The 20,778-nt window shown below is 40.9% G+C and overlaps 1 protein-coding gene across 1 annotated transcript in view; it reads left to right on the plus strand.

Annotated features, from left to right (window-relative positions):
* The window catches only part of hs3st1l1 (heparan sulfate (glucosamine) 3-O-sulfotransferase 1-like1), a 25,440-nt gene extending 10,459 nt beyond the window's left edge, over positions 1 to 14,981 (plus strand). Inside the window, exon 2 of the mRNA XM_020601454.1 lies at positions 13,222 to 14,981. Within this exon, the coding sequence (XP_020457110.1) occupies positions 13,413 to 14,354 (942 nt within the window). The 5' untranslated portion in view covers positions 13,222 to 13,412 and the 3' untranslated portion in view covers positions 14,355 to 14,981. The remainder of the gene's footprint in view (positions 1 to 13,221) is intronic.
* The last annotated feature ends 5,797 nt before the right edge of the window (positions 14,982 to 20,778 follow it).

Consider the following 20,778-nt stretch of genomic DNA (forward strand, 5'->3'; position numbering starts at 1 on the left):
GCAGGTAGCGCCGAGCAAACCTGACACTAAAGGTTTTTTTGTCAAACTTTTTGGCTAACAAGGTGATCTCAGGTTTTAACATTGCATTTCTTATTAATCTATAAGCCCTTTAAGTCTCTTGGGCAGGAAGTTAACAATAATGGGAAATATAATCAGTTCACTGTAATGGTTGAGGCAGTAATTCCACTGACAAGCTAGGCCCCTTTAATAAAGATAAGCCCCAAGAAAATCAATATTCTGAACTAATTTCGAAAGGACTCAGGCTTGTCTAGACAAACACAGCATTCACACTTAACCAAACAAGCCCCACAAACCCATTTTTTAAAGGCTCTTTTTACTAATGTTGCTTTGAGAACACACTAAGGCTGTTTTCTCATCTTTGCTACTAGACGTGGCAACAAAGCAAGCCAGCGAGCGACCCTGCTGATGCCCTTTCTGTGGTGCTTTTTATTCCCCCATTAGGCCTTGGATGCTGGGTCCACAAACTTCTCTAATTAAGAATTCGTCTTCAGCAAATTCCACCATAAAATGGCCCTTGCTGCTGAATAAAAGAAGTTATTGGACCCGTGACCTCCTTCGCCTCTTATCTCCCATAAACATTTCAGTTGGTTTTACAGGGCCACAGAGGCAGCAGAATGAGCAATAAGCCAAAGACGAATAGTGGGGGGATCAATGACTTATTCATGAAGCACTGTGCAACAAGAAGGCATATATGAAATTGACAGTGTGACGTCCTCATAGTTTAAGTTATGTTATTCTGATAAGACTTGTCTTATACTGGAAGCTGATTCATCTTTGGTCTGCATGGGCTTCATTTCAGTGTGCAGCATAGTGTCTTTTAAAATGATAAAATACAGAGTGTTTATGCTCTTTTTTTTGAGAGAAGTAAGAAAAAAAATGCTCACACTCATTAACTTTACCATGGCTCTAACATTAGCTTGTGGGTTCAGCATCACCCCATCAGAGACAAAGCTCTCCTTTGTTATGAAAGTAACCCTGCTGAAATGACATGAGGTTTTATTGCTCCTATCTTCTTAACCTGATTCTGTCACACTCCCAGAGCTGCACATGCCAGGATGCTGTCATTAAGTTGAAGACATCTTTTCAGCTGCTTAAATGATCCTAGATTCTTCACATGTGTTTCACTCTGTTTCCCCCTTTATATTAAATTAACCTAAAATTGAGGCTGAAGTTTTTTTGTTTTTTTTGTTTTTTTTTTACCCACAACGCCAGACTTTTTATGCATGCTCTAGTGATTTTAGCTGATGGCAAATCCCACCTCGCTGTGCAGGCTGAACCCATGAAGCATACAGTAGGATTGCATTCAGACTGCTGCCAGTGTTATGTTCGCTAGAAAGAGCAAGAGGTGAAAGAATAAGCTAACAGAGAGTGCCACTGCCTGTGGTTAGCCGTCCTTGGAAAGATCTGTAAAAAAAAAAGCCAGACTTGTAGTGGAGACTCCACTTAAAGAGTAAATGTAAAACCCAGCTGGCATGATTTTCATCTCCCCACAGAGTAGAAATTTTGCATTGACGTAAGGCTGACCAGCAGCCCAGTGCTGTATAACAGGCAATATAAAGGCAAATGCTGAAAACAAAACAGTGACATAATGCATGGCAGCCACATGGAGCTAGGATGATTTACATCCTCCCTCATTTCTATGCAGTCAGACCTCTGCAAACTATCAGCACCAGAAAATGTACCTGGTGATTGTTATCATAGATAAATACTTCTCAACTTTGGCCCTGCAAGTAGAAAATTACAAGACTGTTTCTCAACACTGAGCACAGAGGCAACTAATGTTATTTGCATTCAAGGTGTCAATGTGCACAGCCATTTTGACAAGACAGTTATATATTTGTAGAGTTGACACAAACCAATGACCACAGGAAATTTGGCAAAATCAATTCTGATACTCTTCAGTTGTTTAATTAAGCAAAAATTTCAAATGTCTTCTTGTTCTAGGTCCTCATAGAGACTTGCTGTTTTTGTGTGTCTCATATTTTAAATCGAATCAAACATTACTCAGTATCTTACTATGTGGAAACTCCATTGTCACCATGTCTTTCAGGGCATAGACTGATGTGGTGAGTTTCATGGAACAACCCCACTCTCTTTTTATAACCTTCTGCAGCCTCACACTCAGCATTCTCTTAGTTCCTTGTAAATGCCACTTTAACTCCTCAGCTGTCATGACTCCTGGATTTCCACTCAAGTCTTTACTGACACAGACATCAAGGTAGAACCCTAAAGTGGATTTCTGGGGTTGCAGGCTAGCAGCAAGGGTGGGGATGTCATGTCCCATCTTGGCTTGGGGATGGACCCCAGTGCATCGTATGAATGGGTGTAAAACATGCCCAGGTGTTGTTTGAAGACTAGATGTCATGCAAGCTCTATTGCACCATGCCAGCTTTCATCCTAGAACCTCATTTGCAGGTGGCAGTGCCCATACAAAAAACTGACCCCTGTCTTTCCAATGCCATGGCAAAACCTGAGGATAAGCCAACTTTAATTAGTGCATGGTATCTGGCCTCTGTAGCTCCAGATGCTCATATCAACCATTATCCTTGCTTCTGTTATATTCCTCCAGAGGGGAATGGTAGATTTGAATTACTATGTGTTGTGCTGATTCCCAATACTCTGCCTTCTACCATCATTGCCCATACCCTGGCAACTGCATCCAATTGTGGTCCACCAGGGTGAGACGGCACACTGCTGGGCTTCTTCACTACTTCTGTTGTCTGCCTGCTGCCTGATTACTTGTGTTATTGTGAGCTATTTGGTCAGGCCTCAGTTCTTAGCCCTTTCTATGAAACTAAGTGCAGAAACATAGGGTGTGTTTATGTTACCCAATCGGTCATTTACTTTTTACCTGGAATTTTACCTGACTATTTACCAGTAAGCCACAAGGAGAGAGCTGCCATTTTCTTTTGTGCTGATCTTTTCCCTTCTTGTTTTCCTGATTTCATAGAATCATACTCACGAAAGTGTGTTTCTTTTCTTTTGAACCTAGTCTTTAGGATAACTTTATTTTCTTGACCAGGGCTGTCCCCAAAGTCCCCCAAAAACTCCTGATCCTTTATCAACCAGTTTAATAATAACTCTTCCCTACAACTGAGGTTGTAATACTCTCAAACATATTTTGTCACATTTGAGGAATTGTCACGTTCTGGTCATGATAGACAACACAACACCCTCACCTGGTTTTCAGAGAACAGAGGTTAGCCTGGTATTCAAACCATTGGTTTGAGGATGTCACCTTTTCCTCTCAGAACTTGCAACTGGCAATTTCTGACATAAAATATCTGACAGATCCATTGATAATGAAAATAATCATTAGTTGCAGCCCTATGTACTTGTTAGTTAGTTATATTCCAAAAGCCTAAAAATATTTTAAGTTAAATTTTAAAATTAAAACAAATGTTTGTCTGAATACCAATATTTTTATATATGTTCTGTGATTTATGTGTGCTGCCTTTTAAAGCATTGATTTGTGTAACTCAGACTGCTGGAGACTCATATTAACATCAGATATACTTGTGAATACATTTTTGCCCAAAAGGAGCACTGTGGATTTTTGTTCAACATGACTTAGCCTACATTAAAACCACTCAAGGAGTAACGTAAGAAACATCACATCATCCAAAGGCTAATTTTAGAAAAAGATACTTAGCCTAAATTAAAACCACTCAAGGACGGGATCACCATATCACTAGCAATAACAGGAGTAACGTAAGAAACATCACACTCATCCAAAGGCTAATTTTAGAAAAAGATGTAGATCTCAGGTACATTCAGCCAAAGTCTATATCCAGTTTCTTTGCACCCAGTAATAACAGGAAGCAATACTTTTTTCAGGGTCCAGATGGGTTCATGTTGTTTTTAGACAAACCTGTGATTCCCTTTTATGAAATGACTATGTCTGATATTGACTCAATTGATAAAAAGAACCACTTTTCAAACTCCTGCACTGATAAATGACTAAACTGACACAGTCTGATCCCTCTGATTAAGTTACAATCGACCAGCCTGTGAAGCAACAGCTTGAATTACTTATGCAGCTGAGGTAGCTTGTTACCGTCAAAGTTCAGGTTCAAGGTCAGTTACTGTGGCAAAATAACATTCCTGAAACATGTGGCTGTCAGTCTGATACTCTTTCCATTTCTGATCTGCTTACCTCACAGTTATGCTTGACTGATTTGTCAATCACACATACTGCACAAACAAATTAAGCTAATCCAGGCTGGACACTAATGTCAGAATCAGAATCTGCTTTATTGGCCAGGTGTGTTGGACACACGAGGAATTTGACTCTGGTACATCAGCTTTCAGTGTGTATGTATTCCCATGCAAGGGGCAAGTAAACAGTAAACCAGCATAAGGCTAGTATAACAAAATAAGCAGTATTAACAGCAGCAAACATACTTTACAGGTATTGCACTGAGGGTTATTGTCCAGTCATACTGTCCTTGGTTAAGTGTTCATCAGAGTGATGGTCTGGGAAGAAACTGTCCTTGTGCCTGGCTGTCTTAGTGTACAGTGACCTGTAACGCCATCCAGAGGGGAGGAGTTTGAACAGATTATGTCCTGGGTGTGAGGGGGCTGCAGGTAGCCTCTCCACCCTCCTTTTGACCCATGAGGTGTACAGGTCCTCCATGGAGGGCAGGCTCACACCAATGACCTTTTCTGCAGTCCTGACTGTCTGCTGGAGTCTGTACTTGCCCTGTTTGGTTGCTGAGCCAAACCAGACCGTGATGGAGGTGCAGAGAACAGACTCGATGATTCCGCTGTAGAAGTGTAGAATGTGCCAGTCAAATCACACTAGGGGTCAGTGGATAGCTGCATGTGGGCTTTAACTAACTACATCTCCCTTTTCTGATTGTCAGCAAGAAACTATAGATATACTGTTTGTTGCAATTTACTGGACGTTATTTCTACCTCAGCCTGGTTTGTTTCTGCTCACTGTGATCTATAGTGTGCTCCCTCTTCTTTATTCACTTTGTATTTGGTGGTGTATGCCCTATAACCACTACTGACACATTCAGCTGTATAATGCTTCAGCTTCTGATGCGAGCAAACACAGGACACCCTGTGGGAAACGGTTTTATGTTGAATACATTATTATCAGCTCACTAACTGCAGCCTGGTGTTGAATCACTTCAGTGCTTGGCAGCCAACAGCACATCACACAGTCCAAATACTAAACCTCAAGTTCTGCGGTGCTGAATACACATTTGTGATGGTGGGAAAACACTGGCAGATCTGTGGCATGTGCCTTTCAGTAAAACGGTGCTGTGCCAGAGTGAGAACGGTTTTCCAACTTATGTAGAACTACACACATCAGCTGTAGTTTGGGAAAATATGAATATCTAAGATGACCTCCTTTAAGAAAATACCACACCGCTAGTGTACACCTAATATGTAGTGCGTGCTGTGATACAGTTTATTAATGCTGTTTGATGCAGCTTAATAAACAACATAACAAAATTGTAAAATGAACTAAATATTGTACATTTGCTCATCAGAACTGTGATATCTTTGTCAGCACCCAGCAGGCCTTCCCATAGCTTTTTTCTCATTAAACTATTCATTGGATTGGACTCATCAAAGATTAAGAGTATCCTCACAGTTCATTACAAGATGCCCTGCTTTTTATTTGATGAAATAATTCATCCATAATGTAAATGAATGTTGCAGTTTGCAGGATGCCTGTGTGATGAGGGAACACTATCAGCTTTCCAAAGACTTAGACCCAAGAAGAGACAATAAAGTTGGAGTGTTTGTTTTGATTAAATCAACATTTCAGAGTTCTTCCTCCGCAATAAGCTGTAATTACTTTACATGGAGAAGATCAAACTTGCTGTCAAAACTAGCAAAGGCTTGATGGGCAAAGCATGATAAGAATTAAAGTAGCATTACATTATTGCAGCAGAATTAGCTTTATCTTAGTGACTCTGATGAGGAGGCTATTACAGTGGGGTGATTTCAAAGGTGTGGAAAGCATAGGTGCTTTATATCATCAAGCCACTCTCTGATTGAATTCCCTCTCATAGTCTGTTGTTGTTTCTGACCGAGCATAGAACATTTCCCTGACTGAGTCAGAGTCCCTGAGATTGGTTGACTCCACTCATCCAAGGGTGATGAGCAAGTCAGCCCATTTTATCCGTGAAAATGCCTGCCAGGAGTCTCGACGATGTCAGTTGATGCTTCAAATAAATCTCAGAGCAGTGGCAAATGTCATAGCTAAACTGAGGGATGCCTGAGCCAGGAGGTTCAGTGATGTAATATAGGCTACTAAAGCAACTCTGTGTCAGTCAAACAATGGTGTGTTAAGGCTGGGTAGCTGAAGGAGTATTGCCATGGTGAAATGAGAGTTTGTGGCTCTGTGCAGCACAGTTTGACCCCTGTCACTTCTGCCAACATCAGGAAAACCAAAACTGTTTCTGTTCCTAATATCAGGTAAAATGGTGTGAGGTGCTGTTTGTTGATTTGCTTTATACAAATGTTGCCAATGTAGCATAAACTTATACTGTACATTTATTAGGCACAGGCCTTCGTTGGTTTTGGTGGCTCATATTCTAGTCGTGCACAGATGGTAGTGGGCAGAAGAATTGATAATTGGAAGAGACTGTGTTGCAATGTAGGCAGAAAAAAAATGAAAAAGTTGCTACACTGTGAAGGGTTAACTGTATAGAAGATCAGTTAAAATACTGTAATTAGTGCCTGGGGCTACATGTGTCTGGGTGCACTGGCAAATGACAGATTAAACCCTCTTCAAGTCCATAATGAATGCCTGGGCTGACATGTGGGTGTGGATTAGGTCACTGTCTTACTCATCTTTTCCAGAAATAACCAAATATTGCTTACTATCAGAGCTGTAGTGTAATCTCTGCTCAAAACAAGGAAATGTTGCCTCTCCATCACCTCCAACAGTGTAGCTCTATGAAATGCGGCTGAGGTGTCAGATAGAACTAGAACACTAGATAACACCTTCCTAATTATGACACAGAGTCTCCTCAGTCTCAAGGTTGAAAGTCTGCTTGAAGTTTGTATTGTCCATCCAGTACATGGCACATCATATCAGAGCAGATCAAATAGTGAACAGTTGCTGCAATTGCTTTCGTAATTTGTGGACCATTATTTTGGTCATCAAGTTGAAAGTGACAGATCTTTTTCACAAAACACCTTGGGGAAGAGCAAGTAAGACAAATTCACATCTTCAGAAGAGTTATCTCATAGGAGAGTAATACTGTGATACAGGCTCCACTGGTATTGCATAGCTCACCAACACAAGTCAGTATTCCATTATCAGAGTGAGACTGTTCTTTCGTAATTTGTGGACCATTATTTTGGTCATCAAGTTGAAAGTGACAGATCTTTTTCACAAAACACCTTGGGGAAGAGCAAGTAAGACAAATTCACATCTTCAGAAGAGTTATTTAACTCTGACACACAAAAAACAACATTTGTAACCTTTTGGGTAATGCTATCCATTGCAATAGAGCTATCTTTGACCCTTTATCTAGACTAGCTGACACATGGTATTCGGAACTTTCATTCTATTTTGTATAGGGTTCGCCCTCTTAAGAGCTGTCACTATTGGGTTTATCCCTCACGCATGCGCAGTCCTGAAGAGATTCTTTCAGGCTCTGTGTCCTGCACTGGGCTGTCCCCAAACAGGTCTGCTGTGGTGGCATAAATGCCAATGTAGCCTGTGATCAGCTCCCTCTTTTTCTTCAGCAGTCTAAAGAGCAATTGCTTCATCATGGCTAAAGAGCAAAGTTCCTCAACGCCGGAGTCCAGTACCGTACTGCCATCACCGCACTGCCATCATCGCACCGCTATTGTGCCCAGGCTGCAATACGGGCTTCATAGTGCCCAGCGACCTGCACCCTTGCTGCAAGGCCTCCCTCGGTGCAGAGCACGCCAAGCTGGCACGTTCCCCCCAGACTGCTTTCCCCCTTTGTGCTTGCTTGCCCGCGGCAGAGAAGCAGCGCCAGGTGGAGGCGTTCACAGCTACAGAGAGGATCCTAACAATGACAGTAGCTGGGTGATTCGCTGGCTGCCCTGCTGTCTCCACCCCCACCAGCTGAAGAAAAAGTGCTGGTATAAGGAGCTGATCACAGGTCATATTGGCATTTATGCCACCATAGCAGACCTGTTTTGGGACAGCCTAGTGCAGGGCACAGGGCGTGAAAGAATCTCTTCAGGACTGCTCATGCGTGAGGGATAAACCAGATAGTGACAGCTCTTAGAGGGCAAAGCCTATACTCATAGAAGCTTGGGTTACTGTATGTAACCATTGTTCTTTTACCACTGGCCATTAAATGACTCTACAAGGCTTTTGGGGGTTAAATGTTTTGCTTTTGGGCACCACAGTCAAGGACACCATCTTTTGTAGTTTCAAGAGAAAGAAAAGCCATGGCATTCAATACTAGGTGAGAGAAAAACAGTATTTTGATTTTCTGTATGTCCTGCACATATAGTATATTGACAATAAAAATCTTTGATCTAGAAAAGCATTGCTCATTTTGCTAGTTGCATTTTCCTGACCACCCCAGAGATTAAAAGTAGCACCTCTCTTTTCCAATAGTATACCAGTACCCTAAATAAATTTACTCACTTAATATTTCTTCACCGTATGGTCAAGCTAGGTTTGTTGGAGGACTGAAAATGCTCAGCAGTGTTCAACCTGTCTCTTTAAAATTCCTTGCATGCTAATGCAAAATGTATTTTTAGTGTTTTTGGTACTTTGGAACACATGGCTGGCACTGGTTTTGTTTTGCCACAAATTAAATATATGAAAATTTTTTAATAAATGTTTTGGCTTTTGAAACAGAAAGCTGAGGATAATGTTATATGAGGCATACAGTATATGTGTCTGAGGAAACGTTTAAGGAGGGAACATAAAATCACAAACCTCGAGCCTCTGTGTTTTGTTAAAGCCTCAGGTTGTAACAGAAATTAATAAATTGAGCCAGGAATACCAACCAAAATGCATCCATAATTTAAAACCCACCCTGCACAGTATGTAGGAGTACAGTGTCAGAGTTACAGTTGGATGTGTGTGAGTGGGGATTATACTCTACTGGTTTTTGAGGGCCTATTGGAGAGAATGGTTGAGCAAAAGACGTGGGAACGAAGTGGAGCATGTGGAAGAAAATAGAAATAAGGTGAGCACATTTCTGCATCCCAAGTGAGAGTTTTTTTGTGGGAAGGCTCAGTGCATCATTCAAGAAATCATCTAACAATACTGTGAGTCATTGAAACAGAAATACAAGACACCAAGATTGAAAAAAGGGACAGAAACATTTAGGAGACGAGGAGGTTTCCCTCTGCACTCAGTTCTACTTCAGATTAGATTGCTTTGTCTTCAGCCATGTTGAAAACAATCTCTAGTTTCCATCATTGCGTCACATGTGTATTTACATGACTTCATTAAATATACAATTCTACCAAAATAAACATCTAAAAAAACACTAGAAACAATGATTAATACCATTGACTTGCTCACTTGAAATCAATCCATTTAATAGCACAAAAGCCTCCCTTTGTAATCAAGCTAATAATAATTATTTTGTACTAATATCTTTAATGAGGGCCCATTAAAAATACCAAAGCTGCCCTGTACAATACCTGCTGCCCGCCACAGTTAATAGCAGAGGGCCCTGCTGAATATGAATGAGGGTTTGTTCTGTAGTTGTAGAGACAGTTTGGGTTAATTAGAAGGAACCTGGTTTCCTGTGGCACTGAGAACCCATGGAGGCCTCCTCTTAGCTCGGTGGGATATAATGAATAGTGCAGATCTGTTGGCTGTGCTGTCTGCTCAGGGAACACTGTTGATGTGGTGCCAGGCACATTTTAAAGCCTAGATAATGTTCGGCAAGTGCAGCTCTCGTGTGTCCAAAGAGGGGCTGGAGTGCATGCTGATGCGCAAGGGTGGAAGACATCTTGAGCATATCTGTGGCCAATCGCAGTGCTAATATAGATAAGGCTGATTCAGTCAGAGTGCCCTAAACCGGGAATTCACTTCTCCTTTATTTAGTTTATGACAAGGTCAAGACCTCTTTGCCTTCTGCCCCAAAGTGTTCCCCTCTTATTCTCAATCTGGCTAAGCTACAAAAATATTAATGTCTAGTCACTGTAAAAGAGTGACTGGAAATTATAATTCAGTAGGTGTTAACTGTTCATATGATGCACTATAACTACTGTTTTCCCTTGATACAGATTATTAAATTTGTTGATAAATGTGGAGTGTCCAGTACTGGTATTTAAAATCTTTACCTCAGTAGGATCATTTATATTTAGGCCAACATGAGGCCAGATGTTGCTGTGGCAGCCTATTGTGACCAAGTGAATGTAAATGCTAAACTACAGAATTTTATCACACTGACACATTATGTGTGATACTTGATAAGATCAGTATTAGCTGTACTGGTTCAGCATATTGGATATGTGCATACCTAGTTGATAGTCTGATTTATATCACTGCATTGTAAAATAAATCAAGCAGCAAACAGGGGAATGCTGCATAGCTACAGGCAGCACAAGGACATCAACAGGAGGTAATGGCAATATAATATACTCCTCAACTTGATTACAAAACTGTACGTAATGTTTCCAGTTCCACTTACATTTCACCACAGATAAATTTCACTTTGCCAATTGTGGATGAAGGAAGGAAATGTAGCAAATGGTATGAAACAAACATACAAACTCCAGAAGACAAAAAAGTGGCCAGAGCCACCTCACACAGTGTGCCAGTGGAGGGTTACAGTGGATTATAGTGTTCAGTAGAAATAGTCTTGGTTAAGTGGTCTGCCAGTTAGTATGGCTGCCATGTGCTGAATGAAAAGCTGAAAAGATATGCATCAAGTACTTAATAAAGCAATAAGACCCAGTGGAATGTGAAACAATGGCTGCTTACAGGTGGTGTTGTGCTATGAGAGTTGTGGGGGGAATTGGATGAGACAGAAAGCTCGTATGGCTGCCTGGCTGTTAGCATTGAACTTGGCAGCTCTCTGCTAGGGAACTGCTGAGAGGCAGGCGTGCCTGTCACAGCATATCAGTGCCTCCTTGCACAGCCCTGGGCCCTATAGGGCAGTTCAGCTCTCCTGCGTTTAGCTCCCAGACTCAGTTCCACACTCAAGCCCCAGATCAGTGTATGTAGCAGGGGCAAGTGTCATAGCCTTTATATGGACTCTGTGAGAGGTGAGAGACAGGCCACTGGTGACACCGTGTGCTATGCACACTGCTAGTTATACTCCTCGTGCACTACTCTTAATTAGACAGACAACTTCACTGATTAAATTATACTTGGGTAGAGTATTTCTAGAGAAATAATATTTAATAGTTGATCACTAAAAACAACTCAAGTGTACAGTTTTTAGCACGGTTGTTGTTATGCATACCTTACAAAGTGACATTCTTTAAACATAATAATCACCTTTAGTGGCCAAGTATGTTACACACAAGGAATTTGTTTCCGGTACAAAACTGATGGCAGCCATCTGCGGTGACAACTTAACCGATGGCTCTAACCATCGGGGGCAACTTGGGGGTTCAGTGTCTTGCCCAAGGACACTTTGACATGCGGACTGCAGGCACCGAGATTTGAACCTCCGACCCTCCGCTTGGGAGACGACTGCTCTACCCACTGAACCACAGTCCCTCAAAGCCTGTATACTTTCATATCTATTTACTGTAGAATGTCCCACAAACTGGCCCTGAATATCCTAAAATGACTTTTTTCTTTTTACAATGGTAGATAATTATTTTTAAACAGTTTTATTGGTATTTTATCATACAAATTCACTGAGTATTACTTTCTATTTTTTCGAATAGTTATAAGGAAAATTGAACATTAAACACAGCTGAGAAAAAAGTGCTACCTCACTGCTACTGTAAAAGCCATGGATTATGATATTTATTTAATAATTTACCCTTTAAAACCCAATAGATGGAAGTATAGTAAATGCCATCTATAGTAAGTGATGCAGGAGCTGAGCATCTTACTAGTATCAACGATTACTGCATGCTAAAACCTCATCAGAATATAGTGAAGTGACTTCCAGAGATCACTTCAAATGAAAGAGTGACTTTAAATGATCTATGGTCCTTTTGTGGCCTACAGTAGAAGTGATGACTAATATGTGTGGAACATTTTGTCTGTGCACTGTTTCCACAATAGCACTTAAGTGAGTGTGTGTGTCTGACAGTCTGTCCCCATGCTGGGAATCCCTTTGCTTGTTTAGTTTACTTTAGCCTGACCTTTGCTGGATGTTTGCATAGCCTGGCCCAGCTGTTTTGACTAGTGCAGTGTAAGCATCAGCTCTGTCAGCTAGTTTTCCTGGTGAAAGTATGTGGCACTTTCATTTTTTAATTAATTAATTCCATTACATTTAAAAAATGGGTTCTGTTATTTCAACTCATGGCTTCTTTCTACACAGCATGGGAATATTTTTAAGGTCTTATTTCTTGGTGAAGTCAAGGCAAATCATTTTATAAATGCCCATTGAAGGCAAAAATACAATATTAAAACATTCTGTGTAAAGCAAGATAAATGTTAAAACAATGAGACAGCACATTTTAATTTTCCCATGGTTTTGAAAGGCTCCTTGGCAATAGTATAAGTCTAATTTAATGCCCTAAATCCTTCTCCTTGTGTTTGCTGAATTTCACTGCCCTAGTATTGATCTTTCTTGGCATGTATAGGAAAGCAAAATCAACTAGAAGTGGGAACTCATCTGATTTCCTGCAATGCGTTTGTCTTCATATGGCTCCAAATGCCTTGATTCCGACGCTCTGTGAGGATGTTAAAAGTATTGATTCTGGTGTGGATTTTGACCTGGTAAAGGAAGACAAAGCACTCTGGCCTTGTCTTCTGGCCTTGAGACACACTTGCATATTTCAGACACATTTCCAATGGGCTGTCTGGCCAAATGTTTTTCAGTCAGAGAAATTACAGTATCAATTGTAAGTGACTTTATAGAGTGAAAAGAGAAAGCATGTGGGAAAGGGGAAAGATGAAAAGAGACTCAAAGAAAGATGAATTGAGATGATACACTTTTAACATACATGCATTGTATTTTATAGCCGGATTGCTTTTCCAGTTGAATGAGGAAAGTGCTGTTTCAGTATAATACAGACATTCATTCTGCTTTATTTTTGTGAAATCTGAAAGCCCTTTCTTCTTCTTTTTGTTTTTGTGCTTTTCTACAGATGTTCTGTGGACTGCTGATGATTTCTCCTCCTCCTCCTCCTCCAGTTCAAATTCAGTGGCAGACAAAGACTGCAATTCCCACTGCTCTTGTCACCACTGAGCTCACAAAGGCAGATCTGGTCCACAGCTAAACCATTGTCTGTGTTTTTGTGCTTTTGTTTTTGCCAGTGTTAACTCTCTAGTCATCATCATGGCTTGTTTTCTGGCATCAACCTTTCTTTTGGTTCTTCAGACATATGCTGCACCACCCGAGCTTACCCAGGTAAGCTTTGACATAACAATGGGCTCCGTGGACCTTCATTCTGGACTACCAGGCAATGTATCTGGAGCTGTGCCTTCCTCTCCACCCCCAGGAACTAGTAAAAGAGCCCCACAAAGCATCATCATTGGGGTACGTAAGGGAGGCACAAGAGCACTGTTAGAAATGCTAGACATACACCCTGAGGTTGCTGTTGCTGCCACTGAGGTGCACTTTTTTGACTGGGATGAGAATTATGCCAAGGGCTTTGAGTGGTACCGTGAGTTGATGCCATACTCTTACCCACAACAGATCACAATAGAGAAAACTCCAGGTTACTTTACATCGGCCCTTGCACCTGATCGCATCTGTGCCATGAACTGCTCAATAAAGCTACTACTGATCTTGCGAGATCCCGCCGATAGAGTCATCTCTGATTACACCCAGGTGTACTTCAACCGGCTGGAGAACCATAAGCCGGTGCAAGCCATTGAGAACTTGCTAGTGCGCAATGGTGCTCTGAATATCCGGTACAAGGCCATTCAGAGGAGCCTGTATGACATTCACATGCGTAACTGGCTGCGTCACTTCCCCCTGGAACAAATACACATTGTAGATGGCGATGCTCTGATTCGCAACCCACTGCCAGAGCTTCAGAAGGTAGAGCGCTTCCTCAGTTTGCCCCCAAGGATAGTGTCATCCAACTTCTACTTCAACCAGACCAAAGGATTTTACTGTATCCGAAGTGATGGTCGAGAGCGTTGTCTGCATGAGTCTAAGGGTCGCCCTCATCCACCTGTTAACAGCACCGTCCTCCAACAGCTCCGCTTGTATCTACAGGAACACAACCGAACCTTCTTCAGGCTGGTGAAGCGCACCTTTGACTGGCAATAAGAAATCCAGATCACAAATCAGACTCAAAGGAGCATCTACATTTTCTGTGATGAGGACAAAAAGAGGCATAAGGCACTTTACAGACCATTATTAACATTCAAAAACACAGAATAACTACTGTTGTGGTCTCTGGTTGCTGCAAAAATATGAAAAACTGTAACTAGAGGCATAAGATTAAATGGAAGAATTTCCAATCTTAATAAATCATTCTCTCTGTGCTGGAAGCATTTAAGTTATCAAACTATGGCAAAAACAAGTTTATGAAACTGATGAACTTTTTTCTTCTCTCTTGTTTGATATTCTTGTTCTTGATAATAAATTGTTCTGCATTTAAATGTACCAGAAAAGTACCATGTTTTTATGTCTCTACATCTCATTCTGGCTATCAGAAGACCCTGAGCTGTCTACTCTGTGTTATTTAAAGAGTATACTAAGGTAGGCAGTGGCATTAGATCAAGTCTTTGATTTGCTGTGGTCTAAGGTAGACATTAATGCAAGGAAATGGGTACCCTGCAGCAGAGCTTTAGTAGTACAGGAATCACTAATGGTTTTGGACATTGAAGGTAGCCTGTGCCTGGAGCTAAATCAGTCACATCACCATAGTCAGCAAGCTCAATTCCAGGGAGTAACTGTTGCATTTTGCCACTGCTCTGTTCAACAATTTGCTCAGGTGTTAAATGTAGTCATTAAATTATATGCCTAACAGTGCTGTAAATCATTTCCAAATGATACTGTATCTGTGTAGAGTTTTTTTTATGTATTATCTCTTTCCTGAATCATGCTTAGCATGCAGTTTTCCCAGAAACATCTTGTTGTCTTATACAAAACAGATAGACATGGGTTATGTTTCTTTCATTGATTAGGCTTTAAACAGCAGCCAAAGCTACAGCTCCACTGGGAACTGATATTCCTGTGATCTCCCTGCACTGCCTGCTGGAATAAGCACTGTATCTCTGCTCAGGCAAACAGTCATTGATGCTACATTGGATCTATATTCAGAATAGAACAAGGGAGATGGGGCACACAGCTGCAGGTTATGCAGAAATATGCTAAAAATTTAGATGAATAGTTCACGGGTGATCTGGGGTTTTATATTTAGACTGGTGTAATTTCCATGTATGTACACAAGTACTGTTGGATGACAAAGTCAACGCTAAATGAAATCATCCATTACTCATCTCACTCAAGAACTTTTCCCCTTTCTGTTCATCAGGGTAACAGAAGGAATGTGAAGAAATTTGTCTAGATGTGCTCTTTCTAGGATCCCCTCTGACAGTGCCCACACAAGTGAAGGGCCCATGGCAGTTACCTCATGACCCTGGTCAACACCTGTCCGCTCTGGTATGTATCATCTAGAAGAGAACGAACTGTCCTACAGCACAAGCACCAACCATTCCCAAGGTGTTACATTGGCACAGCATAGTATTTTCATTAAGCAGGTGAGCATAAAGGACAAAAAGGCATGTTTGCTTAAAATGTGAGAGTACACTCTGAACAGATTCCCATTTATAGCTTTTATTTATTTCAGGCAAAGTTGACTCACTATGTTGTTTTGGTGAAAAACGGGAGCTACATAGTGCATCTGTAGTTGTCTAGTGTTGGATTCTGAGGAGCTGCAGTCGAGCAGTGGGTTGAGTAAGGATAACAATATCAGTGTATCCTTTGAAGTTAACACTGTAACAAATGGAACAATATGACTCGCTTAGTGTTCTATAGCATTAAGTTTTTATACAATACGTCAAGCTGTGAGAGATTGGCTCTTTTCAACGATAATCCAAGGTTTGTTTTGGTTTGTTCATGGGATTTGTTGATGGTAATCTTCTACTTAGCTGTTCCCGTTCTGGCTTGCCACGGCGAATCATCTGTTTCCACCTAACTCTATCCTCGGCATCCTCTTCTCTCACACCAGTTCACTTCATGTCCTCTTTTAGCACATCCATATATCTCCTCTTTGGCCTTCCTCTTGACCTCTTGCCTGGCAGCTCCATCTCCAACATCCTTCTACCAATTTAACCACTATCCGTCCTCTGCACATGTCCAAACCATTTCAATCTGACCTCTCTGACCTTGTCTCCAAAACAGCCGACCTGAGCTGTCCCCCTGATGTGCTCGTTCCTAATCCTGTCCATCCTGGTCACTCCTAAAGAGAACCTCAACATCCTCATCTCTGCTATCTCCATCTCTGCCTCTTGTCTTTTCCTCACTGCTACAGTCTCTAACCCATACAGCATAGCTGGTCTCACTACTGTCTTGTACACCTTTCCTTTGATTCTTGGTGATTCTCTGATGTGCTCATTCCTAATCCTGTCCATCCTGGTCACTCCTAAAGAGAACCTCAACATCCTCATCTCTGCTACCTCCATCTCTGCCTCTTGTCTTTTCCTCACTGCTGCAGTCTCTAACCCATACACCATAGCTGGTCTCACTACTGTCTTGTACACCTTTCCTCTGCTCTCACTACAGATCACAATGTCATCCGCAAACATCATTGTCCACGAAGATTCCTGTTTGACCTCATCTGTCAACTTGTTCATCACCATAGCAAACAAAAAGGGACTCAAAGCCGATCCTAGATGTAGCCCCACCTCCACCTTGAACTCCTCTGTCTGACCTACAGCACATCTCACTACTGTCGTACTCCTCTCATACATATCCTGAACTACTCTGACGTACTTCTCTGCCACTCCTGACATCCTCATACAGTACCTTATGGTACTGTATATTTCTGGTTTTTGTGTGAATCAAGCCTTAGCTTCTACCAAAAGAAAAGAAATGTAACTCCCAGTAACTCCAGGGCTACCTCCTTGTTAAACCACAATGAATTATTTTCCATGCACCAACCAATTGACATCCTAAGAGGCCACAGTCTTAGCATAGTTAAAACAAGTTGTAATGTAAAGTAAATTAAACTGAAACCAGTAAAATCATCATAATGCTTTTTAAGTACCTTCCTTAAGACCAGAGAGCATCTGGTTATAAAGTCTGCCACTTAAATCTGAAGCCACAAAATTGCTGAATTAGTGCTCTGTCATTAAAAACCACAATGTGTTGGGCATGAAGCTTAATTTTCTGTTTTACTGCTTTTTTTTGGTATAGAAAAAAGCCAGAGTTTCTTTGGGCCTGACATCTTATAATGCAAGATAACTAATTTAAAACCCTTAACACTAACATGTTTAATGGCTGCTATTGAGTGAGTCACTTATCACTGCATGTCTTTGATAAGCGCCAACCTCGAGCGTAATTAAAATTTTGAGGGGTGGTCTGGAGCAATCTGCTGTAGATGTTTTGGCTGGTCCTGTCATTCTAGAAGGCTCTAATGATCTGTCTGGGAATGTGATTGATGAAGCACTTAGCATAAGGAACATTCACTGCTTGCTAAGCTGTTTGCAAACCAACAGCCACTGTATTTGTCTGTTACAGAGGTGTCCTTAATGTGAATTAATGACCTCCATGTCAACATTTGTAGCAGAATCTAATGCACTGTTAAAGTTGACTGACATGGCTCAGCGGGTGAACATAAGCTATAAACAGCATGGGTCAGTGAATGGCGCCATGGCTCAGTAAGATGCAAGATTTGGTTTTGTTATATCTTTTTCTTATTCATCAACACTGTAGTACTTGCATTGTCTTTACAAGTAATTAGTTACACACTGAATGGTTTACTGTTTTAATGATGATAAGGTTTTATAGGATTTCAAACATAATCTTATTGCCAACTGAATCCACACAGCTGTGCAGTCAGGTGTGACCATCTGAACAATGCCTCTAAGCTTTCATTATTATGAAGCTATTTCTAAAATATCAAGGTGGCTCATTTGCAGAATAAAAATACTTTCATTCAATTCTTGACAGTGAGACATCATCCAGCAGCAATATACTGCTGACTCAAATGCAAGAAGCCTGTGGGAGCAATGCATAGTATGTAGCCAACAATGATGTACATAGACCCAACCCACTCAAACCTCTGAAAATTGAACATAAATCTATGAAATTAGGGCCCCAGAAACTGACTTGGTTCCCAAAATACACGCTGGATTATTGCAAACACAAAACACGTAGAAACATAAAAACTTTGCAGATAAACATGTTTTTCACACATATTTTAAAGGCTCCGTGTTTTTTTCCTTTGTGATTATTTATTCATTTGTGTGTTGATTTATTTTTATTTTTCATTGCCTCAGGTGCAGAGGGCATGTGCTTGATGTGCTCCCATGGCAGTCTTTAACTAAAGGGGAGGAAGATTGTTGCTGCATTCAGGTCAAAGGGAGGAGAAAAAAAAGTGTCTGCTTATTTGCAGCTGTATTATAAAAGCCTCAGATTACTCCTTTGAGGCAATGAAAAGACTAAGAAAAAGACCTAAGGTGAGATCAACGCTACAAATGCAGAGCTCACACTAAAAATGGTCTGTGAAGGCATGAGTGAGGGGTAATAAAATGAAGCACAACTTCCAGATACTGATGCTCCTTCCAGCACTCTGATTGTTGACCTCTTGCTGCTCTACAGGAGACAGAATGTCAATAGAGGGTCTCAGCATTTCACTGCACCTGTTAATGATTATCTTTAACAACCAGTTTTTTCACTCTGACCTTTCTTGTTATTGTAAAAAAAGAAAAGTCAAGTCTGTGCACAGAAATGCTCATGCAAACCTGTTTCCTAACAGGCTAGAAACCAGTGAGCTCTGCATTTAGTATGTTAAACATTTTTATTACAGGAAGTTAAAGTTTTTGTTCACAGCTCATATGCATCCTCTGATGAGGGGATCATGAGCTGGTACTGCTCAGTTACAATGTTGTGAAAGATGCTATTTGCAATTAGAAAATTAACTTCTTATTACTTTTCTTCAAACAGTGTGAGGTGATTGACAGTTGACAGTTCATATGGTTTGAATGGACATGAAACTCCCAAGGTCAATGATTAGTACAAGAGATTAACAACTATGGAAACTATCTGACAAAACGTTGAAGGTACAAGACTGTGCACATGAAAACTAAAAGTTTAGCTACCACTCTGAGGGTGAATTTTGGAAAGAAATATCCACTCACCGCGTACTATTCTGTGCGCTGAAGATTAGGTAACAACTAAAGGTTACAGTGTTGAGAAACTGGAAAACATAATCTGCAGTTTAAATCAATTTATTTTTAAATTCTCAATGAATTTTAAATTAGAAAATTTGTAACAACTGCCCGTGTTTTCTTCTCAGCTTCAACAACAAAGCATTATGAATTATCTACCACAACAGTACGCTCTCCGTGTCGACAGTACCTGAGGCTCATGGGTGCTGACTATTTAGAACTGCCCATCAAGCCAAACTGTCAAAAACATTATTTTTCAAAAACAAGTTAAAATGGTAGACATTACAGAGGATACCATCAAAAGAAAAATTTGAAATGGAAATAAAGGGTCACAAGCCAATAGGGTTGGAAACCATTGCTATATACTACCAAACACATAAAGGTGCAAAGAAACTCCAACATTATACAGCATTTGTGGTGTTTCCAGTTAGGACCTTTGATGACATGCATTTTCTTTTTAAATGTCACACTAGGCGCTCTCCATTTGTTTGAGTGCTGATACAGCATATAGACTTTGTGTCTGTTCTTGAGGTGCCAGTCATTGTTTTCCTCCAGCCTTTTTTATCCCTCAGTCCTCCCTAGCAGCTCTTGTCAATTCAAATCAAGGGCTGATGGAACAGTGCCAGAAGGCATTTCACTCTGGAATATGGAATCTCTCCTTTGGGTGTACAGTACAGCCTTGAGTCCTCGCTCTGATTCCTCCACAGTCAAACAACAACAACCATCTGAGTGCACAGTCATGGCAGAAAGCATCGAATTCACTGCTGGCTTATAGCAGCCAGGACCCACAGGAGTCAAGCGTCATGCAATAGCTATTTCCAGCTGCAGCAGAGAGTGACAAGAGGGACCAGACAAAAGCACAAAGGTCTTTCTGAGCTTTCTTGAATTCTATCAGTCTTTTTGCTTTCCTTTGTCTGTTAGCTGGGATTGCAGCTAGCCTTGGCTGCTTAGTGCCTTTTTCACTCATATTATTTAATTTTTTTGTACTTGGCTGCAGGTTATGTATGTCGGAAGGGACATCTTGACTGCAAATTTTTCAGTGTCATCCCTCACCACTGTCTGTATTCCATTATTTCAGAATCAGAATCTGCTTTATTGGCCAGGTGTGTTGGACACACAAGGAATTTGACTTCGGTACAGCGGCTCTCTAAGAGTAACGTACTTATAAATAGAGACCTATATGTACAGTCTGGATTCAACATATCTATATGTACATGTATATGTAAATGTATATTTACAGGTATTGCACTGAGGGTTATTGACCAGACATATTCTCGTGGGTTAAGTGTTCATCAGAGTGACAGCCCCTTCCGGGGAAGAAACCGTCCTTGTGCCTGGATGTCTTGGCGCAC

The sequence above is a fragment of the Monopterus albus genome, unplaced genomic scaffold (genome assembly GCF_001952655.1).
Source record: "Monopterus albus unplaced genomic scaffold, M_albus_1.0 scaffold3.1, whole genome shotgun sequence".
In the NCBI taxonomy this organism is placed as follows: Eukaryota; Metazoa; Chordata; class Actinopteri; order Synbranchiformes; family Synbranchidae; genus Monopterus; species Monopterus albus.